At 51.2% G+C, this 13,377-nt stretch overlaps 2 protein-coding genes across 2 annotated transcripts in view; both read left to right on the forward strand.

Moving 5' to 3' along the window:
* Positions 1-13,377, forward strand: part of LOC143692629 (uncharacterized) — a 331,852-nt gene that overhangs the window by 266,387 nt on the left and 52,088 nt on the right. The window lies entirely within an intron of this gene.
* Positions 7,352-8,284, forward strand: LOC143692554 (olfactory receptor 14J1-like). Its single transcript, XM_077172800.1, has one exon. The coding sequence runs from the start codon at positions 7,352-7,354 to the stop codon at positions 8,282-8,284; it is 933 nt and encodes a 310-aa protein (XP_077028915.1).

Raw genomic sequence — 13,377 nt, forward strand, 5'->3', positions numbered from 1 at the left:
GGGCTCTTGGCAGGAGTGCCCTGAGGTGTAGGGGCTCCTTTGGGACTCCTAGAATAAAACCTTGGATTAACCCCTGCTAAGAGTGGGCCCTTTATCTTCTACCGATGTCTCTGGTGTCTCTTGTGCTGCACAGGCGCCCAGCCCAGGTGCCCTCAGTACCCTCGGGGCACAGAGAGTGTCTCCCCGCTGTCGGCCGTGTCGGGGCTGCCCCCGGTGTCTGCCGACTCGGGACTGGCCCAGGGTTCCTGAGAGGCTCCCAGAGGGACAGAGACAGTGCCCGTATAGGTAAACTGAATCGCCCTGGGAGTTTGGAGGTAATTACAAATTGGCCCGAAGGTGAGAATTTTGGTGTCACAGATGAAGAACAAAACCAGCAACATGGGCTGAAGAAGCTCCTCCTTCTGTTCCCAACTGTCCCCAGCGGAAATGCGCTACGCTCTTTTCACTGACGGTTCCTGTCGCATCGTAGGGATGAACCGGAAGTGGAAAGCAGCCGTATGGAGCCCCACACGACAGGTCGCAGAGGCCACTGAAGGAGAAGGTGGATCAAGCCAACTTGTGGAACTCAAAGCCATTCAGCTGGCCCTGGACATTGTAGAAAGAGAGAAGTGGCCGAAGCTCTACCTCTACACTGATTCATGGATGGTAGCCAATGCTCTGTGGGGATGGCTGGAGAGGTGGAATGAGTCCAACTGGCAGCGTAGAGGAAAACCAATTTGGGCTGCTGAAGAGTGGAAAGACATTGCTACCAGGGTAGGGAGGCTACCTGTGAAGGTCCACCATGTAGATGCCCATGTCCCCAAGAGTTGGGCTAATGAGGAACACCAAAAAAAAAACAGGTAGATCAGGTAGCAAAAATAGAGGTGTCAAAGATAGACTTAGATTGGCAACAGAAGGGGGAGTTGTTCCTAGCTCGATGGGCCCATGATGCCTCAGGCCATCAGGGCAGAGATGCCACCTAGAAGTGGGCAAGAGACCGAGGGGTGGATTTAACCATGGACAGTATTTCTCAGGTCATCCATGACTGTGAGACGTGTGCTGCCATCAAGCAGGCCAAGCGAGAGAAGCCCCTATGGTATGGTGGGCAGTGGTCCAAGTACAAGTATGGGGAGGCCTGGCAGATTGACTCCATCACACTGCCCCAGACACGCCAGGGCAAGCGCCACGTGCTGACCATGGTGGAAGCCACCACTGGATGGTTGGAAACCTACCCTGTGCCTCATGCCACTGCTCAGAACATCATCCTGGGCCTGGAAAAGCAAATCCTGTGGAGACATGGTACCCCTGAGAGGATTGAGTCAGACAATGGGACTCATTTCAAGAACAGCCTTATCAACACCTGGGCTAGGGAACATGGCATTGAGTGGGTGTACCATATCCCCTACCATGCACCAGCTGCAGGCAAAGTGGAGAGGTACAATGGACTACTAAAAATCCAGCTGAAAACTTTGGGTGGGGGATCTTTCAAAAATTGGGAGCAGCATTTAGCAAAGGCCACCTGGTTAGTTAACACCCGAGGTTCCACCAACCAAGCAGGTCTTGCCCAGTCTGAGTCCCTGAATATAACAGATGGAGATAAAGTCCCAGTGGTCCATGTCAGAGGTTTGTTGGGGAAGACCGTGTGGATCAATTCTGCCTCAAGTACAGACAAACCCATTTGTGGGGTTGTCTTTACTCAGGGACCAGGTTGCACATGGAGGATAATGCAAAGAGATGGAACAACATGATGTGTACCTCAGGGAGATCTGATTGTGGGGTGAGAATGATATGCAATATCACTGTTTGTTGGATGTTACTACCATTGTCTGTACATTACACCATACAGACATGAGACAGAAGGAAATGTGTAAGTGTTGCAGGTCTGGGCAAGTGGAAGATGGAGAAGGAGATGTGCAAGTGTTGAAGGTCTGAGCAAGTGATAGATGGAGCTTTGAGTGAGTAAGGTGAAAGGGGTGAAATCCTGCAGCTCTGTAGTATAGGGCCTGGATTCAGTGGTCCAGTGTGGGGATGTGATGAGGGCATGATGGGTATTGCTTGTAATTTTTGGGGGAACAGATGGAAATTTTGTGTGAATAACTGCATGATGTGTGGTAGTATGTTGATGATATGGGGATAAGGGGTGGAATGTCCTAGGGTGACGTTATGATGCTTGTATCCCCACTCATGTGTCCTGTTAATGTTGGATATTATGTTCTGTACCTTTAAGACTGGCTCTGAAGAGTGAAAGTTTTGTTTGGGTTTTCTTATCAGCCTGGCGGGACACAGAGACGGGCAGTACATAGTGCTGCTTTTGCTTTTTGCCTTCGCTTTTTGCATTGCTCTCTCACTCTTGCTTCTGCTTCACTTCTGCTTGCTCTTGCTTTTGCTCATTAGCTAGTTTAGCTAAACAGTCCAAATTTCTTCCTGGACTGTTTCTCCTTTCCTTTTTGAACCATCTCGAACCTGCTCCAGACAGGGACCTGGGAACACCGAGTGTTTGCACCCTGTGGCCTGCAGCAGCTGCCCCAGCGCCAGAGGGACTGAGTGACCACCCCCAAGAGAGAGTTTCTGAATTTGCCATCTCTTTTTCAGAGTGGTGAAAGAGCGGTGTCATCTGGTATTGTTCATTCTGTGTGCTGGGGGTGCTGTGCCTGTTAAATAAACAGGTTCTTTCCACTTCTCTCCAAGGAATTCTTCCCGAACCGGCTGGGGGGAGGGGCTGTGTGAGTTTGCTTTCTGGAGGGGCCCCCCTTTGGAGATTCTCTCCCAAATTTGCCCTAAACTAGGACACCCCAATATGGGATGGCAAACAGGATTGATTCAGACCGGGGAACTCATTTCACATCAAAGATATTGCAGAAAGTTGTTCAGGCCCTGGGAGTAAAATGGGAATTACACACTCCATGGCAACCATAGAGTTCTGGTCAGGTTGAGAGAATGAATCCAACTCTTAAATGAGCTCTAGTTAAGAAAATGATTGAAACCCAAATGTCATGGATAAAATGTCTCCCTTTGGCCTTATTAAGAATGAGAACCCAACCCCAGTCAGATCTGGGGGTGTCACCCTATGAAATGATGTTTGGGTTTCCCTTCCTGACCTCACCCCAGAAGGTTGCCACCTATGAGGAAGGGGAAGCCAATGCCAAGAAATAAGTGATGTCTGTAGCACAAACCTTAGAAGGGCTAAGACATAAAGGGGCAATTCCTCAAGCTACCACCCTGGATTTCAGAATCCATAATATTAATCCCAGGAATTGGGTGATGATTAAGCCATGGAGAGATCAGCCTCTAACTCCTCAGTGGGAAGGTCCCTTTCAGGCACTGCTCACCACCGAATCGGCCGTGCGAGCTGCAGAGCGGGGATGGACTCATGGCAACAGAGTCAAAGGCCCAGGAGAAGAACCCAAAGAGTGGACTGTAACATCCAGGCTGGGTGAAACAAGATTGACTCTCAAGCAGAGACTGAGAGACAACCAGAAAAACACCAAGACGCCCAAAAAGTAGAGTCAAGCTTCCACCAACCAGCTCGAGAATTGTCTTCCTGTTTTCATGGGTGAGAATTACCAGCATCTGTTGAGGAGAAGTACACAAGGGACTGTAAAAGGTAATGGGACAGCTTCTTTAAGAAAATAAGACAAAGGAAGGAGGGCAAGGCTGGGTTGGCCCCTTTGTTTGCTACCAAGAAGGCTCCATAGCCCTGCTGTGGGTAGCAACCCCATAGGCACGGTAAGGTAGGGACAAAAGTCCATTCCAGACCTCTGTAATTCCTCAGTTGTCTTTTAATTCAACAGGGACTGGAGGGCAGGACCGAGTTGGCCTCTGGACTCACCCCTAAGATGCACCAACTATGGGTAGCAGCCACACAGGCACGGTAGATGGGAGTCAAAGCCACACTGGACCTCTGGGATGCCCTTTTGTCCATTCCTAATGAGTGTGTCTAAGGAAAACCTGAGATTTTTTCTCCTGTTCCCACTGTCCTTGCCCACATCAACAGATGCTGGTATGACTCATTCAAAAGAGAGAGAAACTTTTTTACTTAATTGTTTGAGCAAAATGCCTTACAGAAAAAGAAAAGGGGGGGTTGTTATAGATGAGTAATCCTATAGTTGACGCTCACAATTAAGGGGTGAATATTAAATATATGTTAGGAGAAGATTTGTAGATGTACAGTTATCCTTCCCCTCCCCCTTGCATTGCTATCACAGGATGGCCTCAGCAGTTGGGGCATTTGGGAGGGTTGGCTTGTTCCTATGGCAGCACCTGACTGTGGTGATGTTCACAGGGGTTCTTGGATGAGGGAAGAGATGAGAATGTTGACTCCATGTTTCAGAAGGTTTATTTATTATTTTATTATATATATTACATTAAAACTATGCTAAAAGAATAGAAGAAAAGGTTTCATCAGAAGGCTGGCTAAGCTAAGAATAGAATGGAATGATAACAAAAGCTTCTGTCTCAAACAGAGAGTCCAAGCCAGTTGACCGTGATTGGCCATTCATTAGAAACAACTCTATGAGACCAATCACAGATCCACCTGTTTCATTCCACAGCAGCAGATAACCATTGTTTACATTTTGTTCCTGAGGCCTCTCAGCTTCTCAGGAGGAAAAATCCTAAAGAAAGGATTTTTCATGAAAAGATGTCTGTGACACCTGACCTCCAATCAAGGTGTGAGACAGTGATCTCCACCACTGGACAGTGAAGAAGGAGTTGATTGACAAGACTTTGGGAGGGGCTAGAGTTATAAAAGACAGAACATCCATTATGTAGATGAGCACATGGTTACTGAATCCTTTGCTCCTGATGTGATATCCTTTCCTTTCTTTATTCAGTCTTCTTGTTGTATTTTCATAAGGTCTTAATAAAGCATTTACATTTTTGAAAGTGAAAATTGTTTCTCACATGGGGTTGGGGAATGTGGGGCTGGGTTGTCCACACTGGGACAGCTCTAAGGAACAACTTCACTGACCTGGCCAGACCTCCTTAGGAGAGACACTGGATCAATATCAATCACAGAATGCTGCAATCACCTCTTGTATAATAGGAACAGCAAAAAAAGACACCCTTTAAGATAGGAATACATATTTCTTAAAAGGTCTCTGAATTATTTTTCCATAACTATAATAGGAAATCTTCGTAATGAACAGTACTAAAGCACAGGGAAATCAAGGCAGAGCCATGGTTTGTCAGGACTTGCTTGATCCTAATGAGCCCTGTGGTGCATTTGGAGCTGAGCCCTGGAACCTCAGGGCCTGAGAGGAGATTGCACAAACCTTTCCAGGAGTCAAATCAGTAGAAAACCCCAAAGTGTCTCAAAGCATGAATGGGTCCCACTGAGGTCCATCCCCAACACAGGATCATCATGGACTCCTTGGAGGGGAGAATTTGAGGCCAGGATTGACCAAAAACTTCTGAGAGACTCAGTGCAGACAGGAAATTCCTAAGTACCTTAAAAGCCTTGAGTATCTCAAAGTATTAATGAGCCCCACTGAGTGTCAGTACAAAGCTCTCCAGGGACTCGTTAAAGCAGATAATTGGGGCCATGATTGCACAAAACTCTCACAGAGTCTGCATCAAAAGGGAAACACCAAGTACCTTAAAATAACTGAAGTACCCTGAAGTATTAATGATCCCCACTGAGTGTTGTTACTGACAAAGCCTCTCCAGGGACTAATTACAGCAGATAATTGGAGGCCAGGATTGCACAAACCTCTCAGAGACTCCAAGGCAAAAGCCAAAGCCAAAGTCCTTTGAAAAAGCTGCAGTCCCTGCAGGGAGCATGAAGGAGCCCCCAGGGCCATTGCTGAGCAAGGCTCCCCAGGGACTCCTTGCAGCAGATCCTTGAGGCCACTGGGATGTGGGCTAGGGGGGGATGCTGAGGGCAGCACAAGGGGCTGACAGTGCCCAGCCTGGCTGGGGCTGTGCCAGGAGGCCCCAGGGCCTCAGGACAAGGTGTCTCCTCCCAGCCCTTGCTGGCACAGACCCTGCTGAGCCCCAGGGCACCAAGACTTGGCTTCTCTTTGTCCCCACCTGTCATCACTGCCTGCAGTTCTCTGCTCTGCCTGGGGCCTGGGGACACTTGCTCAGTCGTGTCCCTCTCTGGGACCCATTAAAAGTCCAAGAAACTTTGGAGTTGGATTCTGCCTTGGAGTTCTGGAGAGGTTTCTTCATCTCCCTCTCAGGGACTGATGTTCAGGGCCTGAGCACAAAGCCCCAGAGGCTGATTAAAGTCCTTGTGCTGTGTCTGTGCTGCTGAGCTGGGCTGGGCTCCTAGCGCAGAGGCAGCTCCTGCTCACCAAGAAGAGCTTCAAAAGCACATTTCTCTGGATGAGCAGCTCTTGTGCCAGCCCAGCAGGGCTGGGGCACTGCCTGCAGCCAGCCCGGGCACAGCCCAGAGGCACAGAGAGCTTCAATCAGTCAGGGCTGGGAAGGGGCTGAGAAGTGCCTGGGGCACAATCACTGCCAGCCCTTGGCACAGGAACCTCTGGCTGCAGGACAATGCAGCTGCAGCTCCTGGAGCCATCTCCTCAAGCTGGAACATGCCAATGCCTGCAGAGCCTGTGAGTACATTCTCTGCTTGTCTCTTGTGCAGAGCAGCCAGGGGTGCCCAGGGCTGTCCTGCAGAGCAGGGTCCTGCAGCCCAGGGCTCTGTGCTGGGGCAGGGACTCTGCTGCCTGCCAGGGACAGCTCTCAGCCAGCCCTGGCAGCTGCTCCCAGCGCTGGGGGAGAAGATCTGGGTGGCAGGAGACAGCTGGTGAGGCTTGGAAGTGTTCTCCTTGTGTGGGGAGGATGCTGCATTGTTCAGGACTGCTCCCAGCATGGCATTGAACTGCAGAACATTTCCAAATAGATTATACAGGGAGTATAGCAAGGCAGAGGCTGCATAAATGTGGATATCCTGCTTTTTAAATCTACTGCGCTGAGTTGGAAATTGCACATTGATATTAATCTCTCAGTTCAGGTTGCGAAAAAAAAAAATTCTCTAATCAGAATAAACCAGGAAGCAACAGCAATCACCACAGGATTCCTTAGAGCTTGCATCAGTGTCACTTTTCCAGCCTCCTCAGTGTTTCTCTGATGTTGCCATCAGAGCCTGCAGAGCCAGAGCTGCCCCTGGGCAGTGCCTGAGCTGGGAGGGCTCTGCAGGGCAGAGCTGAGCCCCCAGGGCTGGGCTGGGCTCTGGCAGCACTGGCAGGGCCCAGCCCTGGGCACAGGGAAGCAGCTGCTGGCAGGGACAGCTCCAGGCAGCAGAGCCCTGGGCAGGCAGTGGGGGGAAAGTGTCCCCAGGCTGTGCTGGGATATTTCAAGTCCTCCCCACACCAACTATTCCATGATTACTTTTCTTACAGATCCCCATGGCAAGACAGAAGAAATGTCCAACAGCAGCTCCATCAGGCACTTCCTGCTGCTGGCATTGGCAGACACGCGGCAGCTGCAGCTCCTGCACTTCTGCCTCTTGCTGGGCATCTCCCTGGCTGCCCTCCTGGGCAACGGCCTCATCATCAGCGCCGTAGCCTGCGGCCACCACCTGCACACGCCCATGTTCTTCTTCCTGCTCAACCTGGCCCTCGCTGACCTGGGCTCCATCTGCACCACTGTCCCCAAAGCCATGCACAATTCCCTCTGGGACACCAGCAACATCTCCTACTCAGGATGTGCTGCTCAGCTCTTTTTCTTTCTCTTCTTCATCTCAGCAGAGTATTTCCTCCTGACCGTGATGTGCTACGACCGCTACGTGTCCATCTGCAAACCCCTGCACTACGGGACCCTCCTGGGCAGCAGAGCTTGTGCCCACATGGCAGAAGCTGCCTGGGCCAGTGCCTTTCTCAATGCTCTCATGCACACGGCCAATACATTTTCCCTGCCCCTGTGCCATGGCAATGCCCTGGACCAGTTCTTTTGTGAAATCCCACAGATCCTCAAGCTCTCCTGTGCCAAATCCCACTCCAGGGAACTTGGGCTCATTGCTTTTAGTGCCTGTTTGGTATTTGGTTGTTTTGTGTTCATTGTTTTCTCCTATGTTCAGATCTTCAGGGCTGTGCTGAGGATCCCCTCTGAGCAGGGGCGGCACAAAGCCTTTTCCACCTGCCTCCCTCACCTGGCTGTGGTCTCTCTATTTGTCAGCACTGTTACATTTGCTCACCTGAAGCCCCCCTCCATCTCTTCCCCATCCCTGGATCTGGCAGTCTCTGTTCTGTACTCAGTGGTGCCTCCAGCCTTGAACCCCCTCATCTACAGCCTGAGGAACCAGGAGCTCAAGGATGCCCTGAGAAAAATGATTACTTTATCTTTTCAGAAGCAATAAACTCTCTTTTTTCTACTCCATAACCTTAAGAATGTAACTCTTTACAATTTCAGCCTTTTTTTCCTAGTTCTGCAGTTTTTCATTGGGACCTTTTTTTATTATTATACTAGTGTTATAATGTTTTTTTTTAAATACTGTAGTACTCTGCTGAGCATGTCTACATGAACATCTACTTTTCTTGTGTAGCACAAAGACTTTCAGGAGGCTTGATCCCTGTGAATTTGAATAAAATCCAGTGTCTGCCCTGCCTTGTGTGTCCAAGGCATTTCCTCAGCCCTTCTCTGGCTCTGCAGGGGCAGTGCCTGTGAGCAGAGGCTGAGGGAAGGGGCTCCCAGCACAGCAGCACGGCCAGGGACAATGGCCCTGCCTCTTTGCACATCTGCTCCCCCCAGCTCCACACTCCCCTCCCCAGCCCTGCTGTGGGTGCAAGGCCAGAGTGCTCTGGCAGCTTGGTCCCTGTCCTGCTGCGTGTCCCTGCTGTGACCTCAGGCAGGGACAGGCCATGGGCACTGCTGGGACACAGCTGGGCTCCAGCACAGCAGCTCCATCAGCAAAGGGCATCTCCTGAGCGCAGGGCAGGGAGGCTTTGCTCCCCTCCAGAGTCACTCTCAGGACTCTCAGGAGGCTCCTTGTGTTCCTTGCTCTCCCAGGGCTCAGTGCGATGAGATCAGGGTCTCACTGGGGCCTTCAGGGGACTCAGGTCTGGGTCAGATTTTGCTTGTTGGTGGCCAGTCCCCATCAGATGCTGAATGGTCTGTGCTGAACCTTCCTGGGGCTCTGCAGCTTGTGCCAGGGATGATGGCAGGGGAATGTTTGTCTGGAGGGCCTTGGGAGCTGCAGGAGAGCACAGGGGACCTGCAGGGACAGAGTGTGCCAGGGACCAGCAGGGAGTGGAGCTCACTGGGCACAGGCCTGGCCAGGGTGGGGTCACCCTGAGATCAAGGCCTGAATGTCTGCTGTGAGCCAGGAGAGCTCTGCAGCCCAGGGACACAGCAGGCACAGGGAAAGGAGTCTGGGCACTGACTCCTCTGCCCCTCAGGGATCTCCCCCAGGAGGATCCAGGGCAGCCCCGAGCCCCTCTGGCAGCGCTGGAACAAGGCAGGCACCTCTGAGCCCCTCCATGGCCCCGCAGAGCCCGTGTGGGAGGGGGTCAGGGCAGGAGCACCCTCAGCTGCCTCTGTGTCCCAGGCTGAGCAGCAGAGCCCAGCAGAGGCAGCCCAGGGCCCCGGGCAGCACAGCCCCCGTGCTCTGCAGAGCAGCAGCCCCAGCTCGGGGCTCTGGGCAGCAGGGCAGGGCTGCAGCAATGGCTGCTCGGGCCAGCACAGACGTGTTCTGGGAAAGGCTCTGGGGGCAGCTGGCATGGGCCAGGAGCAGGGCAGGAGCCCGTGGGGGTGCAGAGGAGCCCTGGCAAGAGGCTGCCCTGTCCCTGGGCCAGCAGGAGCTGCCCGAGGAGCCCCGGGGCCAACTCTGCTGCTGGGCTGGGCAGCGGGGCTGGCCCTGGGGCTGCAGGAGCTGCCCGAGCTGAGCATCTGCTGAGCATCCCAGACACAGAGTGGCTGTCCCTGACCTCCAGGGCCTCCAGTTCCTGCTGCAGGGCCTGACCTGACTCTGCTGCTCTGCTGGGCTGGGGCAGGGGCAGGGAAAGGCTGAACTGGGCAGTGCCAGGGAGGGGAAAACAATGGACCCCTTGTCCCCATGAGTCCCCACAGAGTCAGAATGGTATCTGTGGTTCCATGAGGCCCCAGAGTGTCACAATGGCCCCTTGGTTCCATTAGGCCCCACAGGATCACCACGGTCCCCTGGTACAGGAGGCCCTGCAGTGTCACAATGTCCCTTGGTTCCATGGAGCCCACAGGGTCAGTTATGCCAGTGGGCAGGGTCAGCACCAAAGACACAGACTCCAACTGAAGGAATTGTGTAATTTATATAATGTATATCTGCAAAAAATTACAAAAGCATAAGCTCAGCAAAGCACATAATCATTAGAAAATAATCACAAAAGCAGAAGCTCAGCAATGCACCCAACCATCCCCACCAAAGATTGCCTGCAGTGATTGAGAAAGATCCAGCCCCAGTTACCCTCAGCCTTTACCATCCCCCAGACCCACACAGCAGCTGGGGAAGCTGTCACAGCCAAGGGCTGCAGAGCCACTCCTGGGCACTGGCAATTCCTGCAGGTGCCTCCAGCCACAGGTGAGGCTCCAACCCCGCTGGGAGAGGGCCCAGCTCTGACAGTGCTGAATGGACAAACTGACAGCACTGCTAGTGTGCCAACATCTGGTTTCATCCTCCTCTTGGGTTCCTCCCAAAGCCTGGCCAGGGCCCCAGGAGGAACCAAGGGAGGTGACTTTGACCATTCAGCCCCAAACAAAGTCAGATGGGGCCTTTTCTGGTTTCCAAATACAGAAAAGTAAGTCCATATTTAACCAATGAACACATACAGAGATTATATTGCTAATAATGATTCATTAATGAGTGGATACAAAAATTTCATTTGGTTGGAAGGTTCATCTGGAGCTCAGCTTTGCCTCAGGGCCTGTTGTTCAGGCCTCAGTCAGGGCCTGGTGAGGCCTCAGTGCTTCAATCAGTGCTTTGACCTACAGATGAACTGCAACTTTCATAACAACTCTTTCAATAACACAGTTTAGATTTAGGTATTAGGCATAAAGGCATCACCTCTTGTTCTTCAATTAAGTACTGCCTAAGTTCATTACTTAGAGCTATAATTTGCTTTCATTTTAAAATAGCCCTAATAAGTTGCTATTCACTGTTCTTTATCAAAGTCCCTTTTTTCTTGAGACTGTGTCTCATTTACTCAAGTCTCAATACTCCATTTCCAGCACAAAGTGTCACAGCAACTCTAACATGGAATCATAACACACCAAGTGCTCACACTGCAATGATGACAGACACTGCCATGAATGCATTTCACAGCAGCCTCCAATTTGGCAGCCATGAAGTCAATGCCACCAAGAAGAATTTTCTTCTTGCTGCCACTCTTGTACTGCTTTTTCTGCCAAGGTGATTCCTGACTGTTGGACCTCTAACCCAGCACTGATAGACATTCCTGCAACATTCCTGTCCTGGAATAGCCCAGGTTCCTCCCTGGCCAGCAAGCAGATAATCCAAGGCCATGTGGTTCTGTGGAGTCCCCATTCCATCCCAATGGAACTCCTGGGATGTGCTCTTGGATATTATAACAGTATCATTTGCTATTTCTTCTAATAATCAATTTATGTCATTACTGTAAACTCCACAGGACGAGGCAGTGCCCATGGGGCACAGGGTGAACCAGAATCTTTGGCTTTCTGAAACCCAAGGCACTCCTTGGGGGGAAAATGTTCTCTGGGCCCCAACTCTTCCTTGTGGCTGTTGCTGAAGGACCTGAAATGGTGGCCCTGCAGCCAAGAGTGGTGTGACACTGACACTGACCTGCTCCAGCACCCCAAGTTCTACTGACACTGGCAGTGATGGTGAAGGACAGAAATCCTCTCACACTGTGGCCTCTGGAACTAGAACAGGGTTTGGTTTCTCCTGAAGGGAAATCCTAGTGAATCCTGTCCAACTGATCATTGCATTCCTGTGTTCCATAGCACAGTTTTCTGTACCTGTCCCTGCACAGACTCTGTTACAAGGCAGAGCCCATGGACAGAGTTCTGGCCAGCCCACAGGGTGGGCCCTCCAAGGGAGCCCCATTCCTCCCAACTCCAGCTGAGAACATACCCAGCAATTGGTGACATGCAGTACTTTGCCTACCCTGATCTTTACATTTTCATAACTCATCATTACATTTTGATGACTAACCCCTTGGTCAAACTCTAGAGGTGTTTGTGGCAGACAAAGATTCTGGCTGACTATCAAGGTACACCTTACAGACACCAGCAGTACTTTAGTGACACTGTTCTTCATTCATTTTCCTCAATCTCATTTGAGATAAGAACAACAATTCTGTTGTCCATGGAGCTGGCACCATGTTAATTCCAGAATAATGCCCCCAGGCCCTTTGCTGTTCAGCTTTACCATGCTGTCTGTGGCTAACAAGGCCTGGGGGGGCCCTTTCCCCTCTGGCTGGAAGGGGCCGGGTCCCAGTCCCTGAGGGGCACCCGGGCTCCTGGATGCAATTCCTGTGCAAGTCCCTCAGTGTCACAGCAGCCTTCCCATGGAGCCCCGTGGATCAGAGCATTTCCCAAAGGGGCCCTTGGGGCAGACAGGGAGATTTGGTCTGGCAGCATGTGTAAAACAATATCCTGTCAGATCTACTTGTTCTCACACAGAACACTTGGCTGCAGGGACACATTCCCCTTGTTCCTGCCCAGGTTTCAGGACTCAGAGTTGTCTTTCCCAGGAGCTGCTCCTTCAGCTGCCTCGGGAGGGCCATTTGGCCGCCGGACCCACACTCGGGCTCCATTATTAGGGCTGCTGGATCCAAACCCTTTATCTCCACAAACGGTGGTGATTGCAGGTGGATCTCCTTTTTTCACAATCCTTCTTAAAACTGCAATATTGATAATTGTGCTACCCTGTCATGGGGTTGACTAATCCAATCCTGGTCACTATTGTTTAACACAATTCCTTTAATTTCTCCTTGATATTCTGCATCAATTCCTCCTGCCATGAAATGACCACTTTGCAAGGCCAAGCTCCAAGGGAGCAGTTACCAAAGCAAAGTGTCCTGGAGGAATCTGAATTCCTGTTTCAGCATTGATAGCTCTCATTTGCTTTGAATTTATCCAAACTAATTCCAGTGCATGAAGGCCCAGCCCTGCAGCCTCTGGGCTGGCCCTGCCAGGGGCCATCACAGCCAGAAAAATTTCCCAGGCAGCCCAAGTCTCACTGCCCATGGTTGGATTTGCAAACTGGGGGCAGCCGTGCACAGCCAGGGGGGTTCCATTTCCCCAGTGGGCCATTGTTAAGGGCATGGAGCACATCTGGGAGATGGGTTCTCCATGGGCAAAGGTTCCCATCTCCTCATTTTTTCAACTGCTCTTTTAACAACCCCTTCACCCTTTCAACCAATCCTGCAGCTTGTGCATAGTCTGGTACATGAAAAATCCTGCAGGCTTCATCACTGAATTTTTCACAGGAACAGACAA

The sequence above is a fragment of the Agelaius phoeniceus genome (assembly GCF_051311805.1).
Source record: "Agelaius phoeniceus isolate bAgePho1 chromosome W unlocalized genomic scaffold, bAgePho1.hap1 SUPER_W_unloc_2, whole genome shotgun sequence".
In the NCBI taxonomy this organism is placed as follows: domain Eukaryota; kingdom Metazoa; phylum Chordata; class Aves; order Passeriformes; family Icteridae; genus Agelaius; species Agelaius phoeniceus.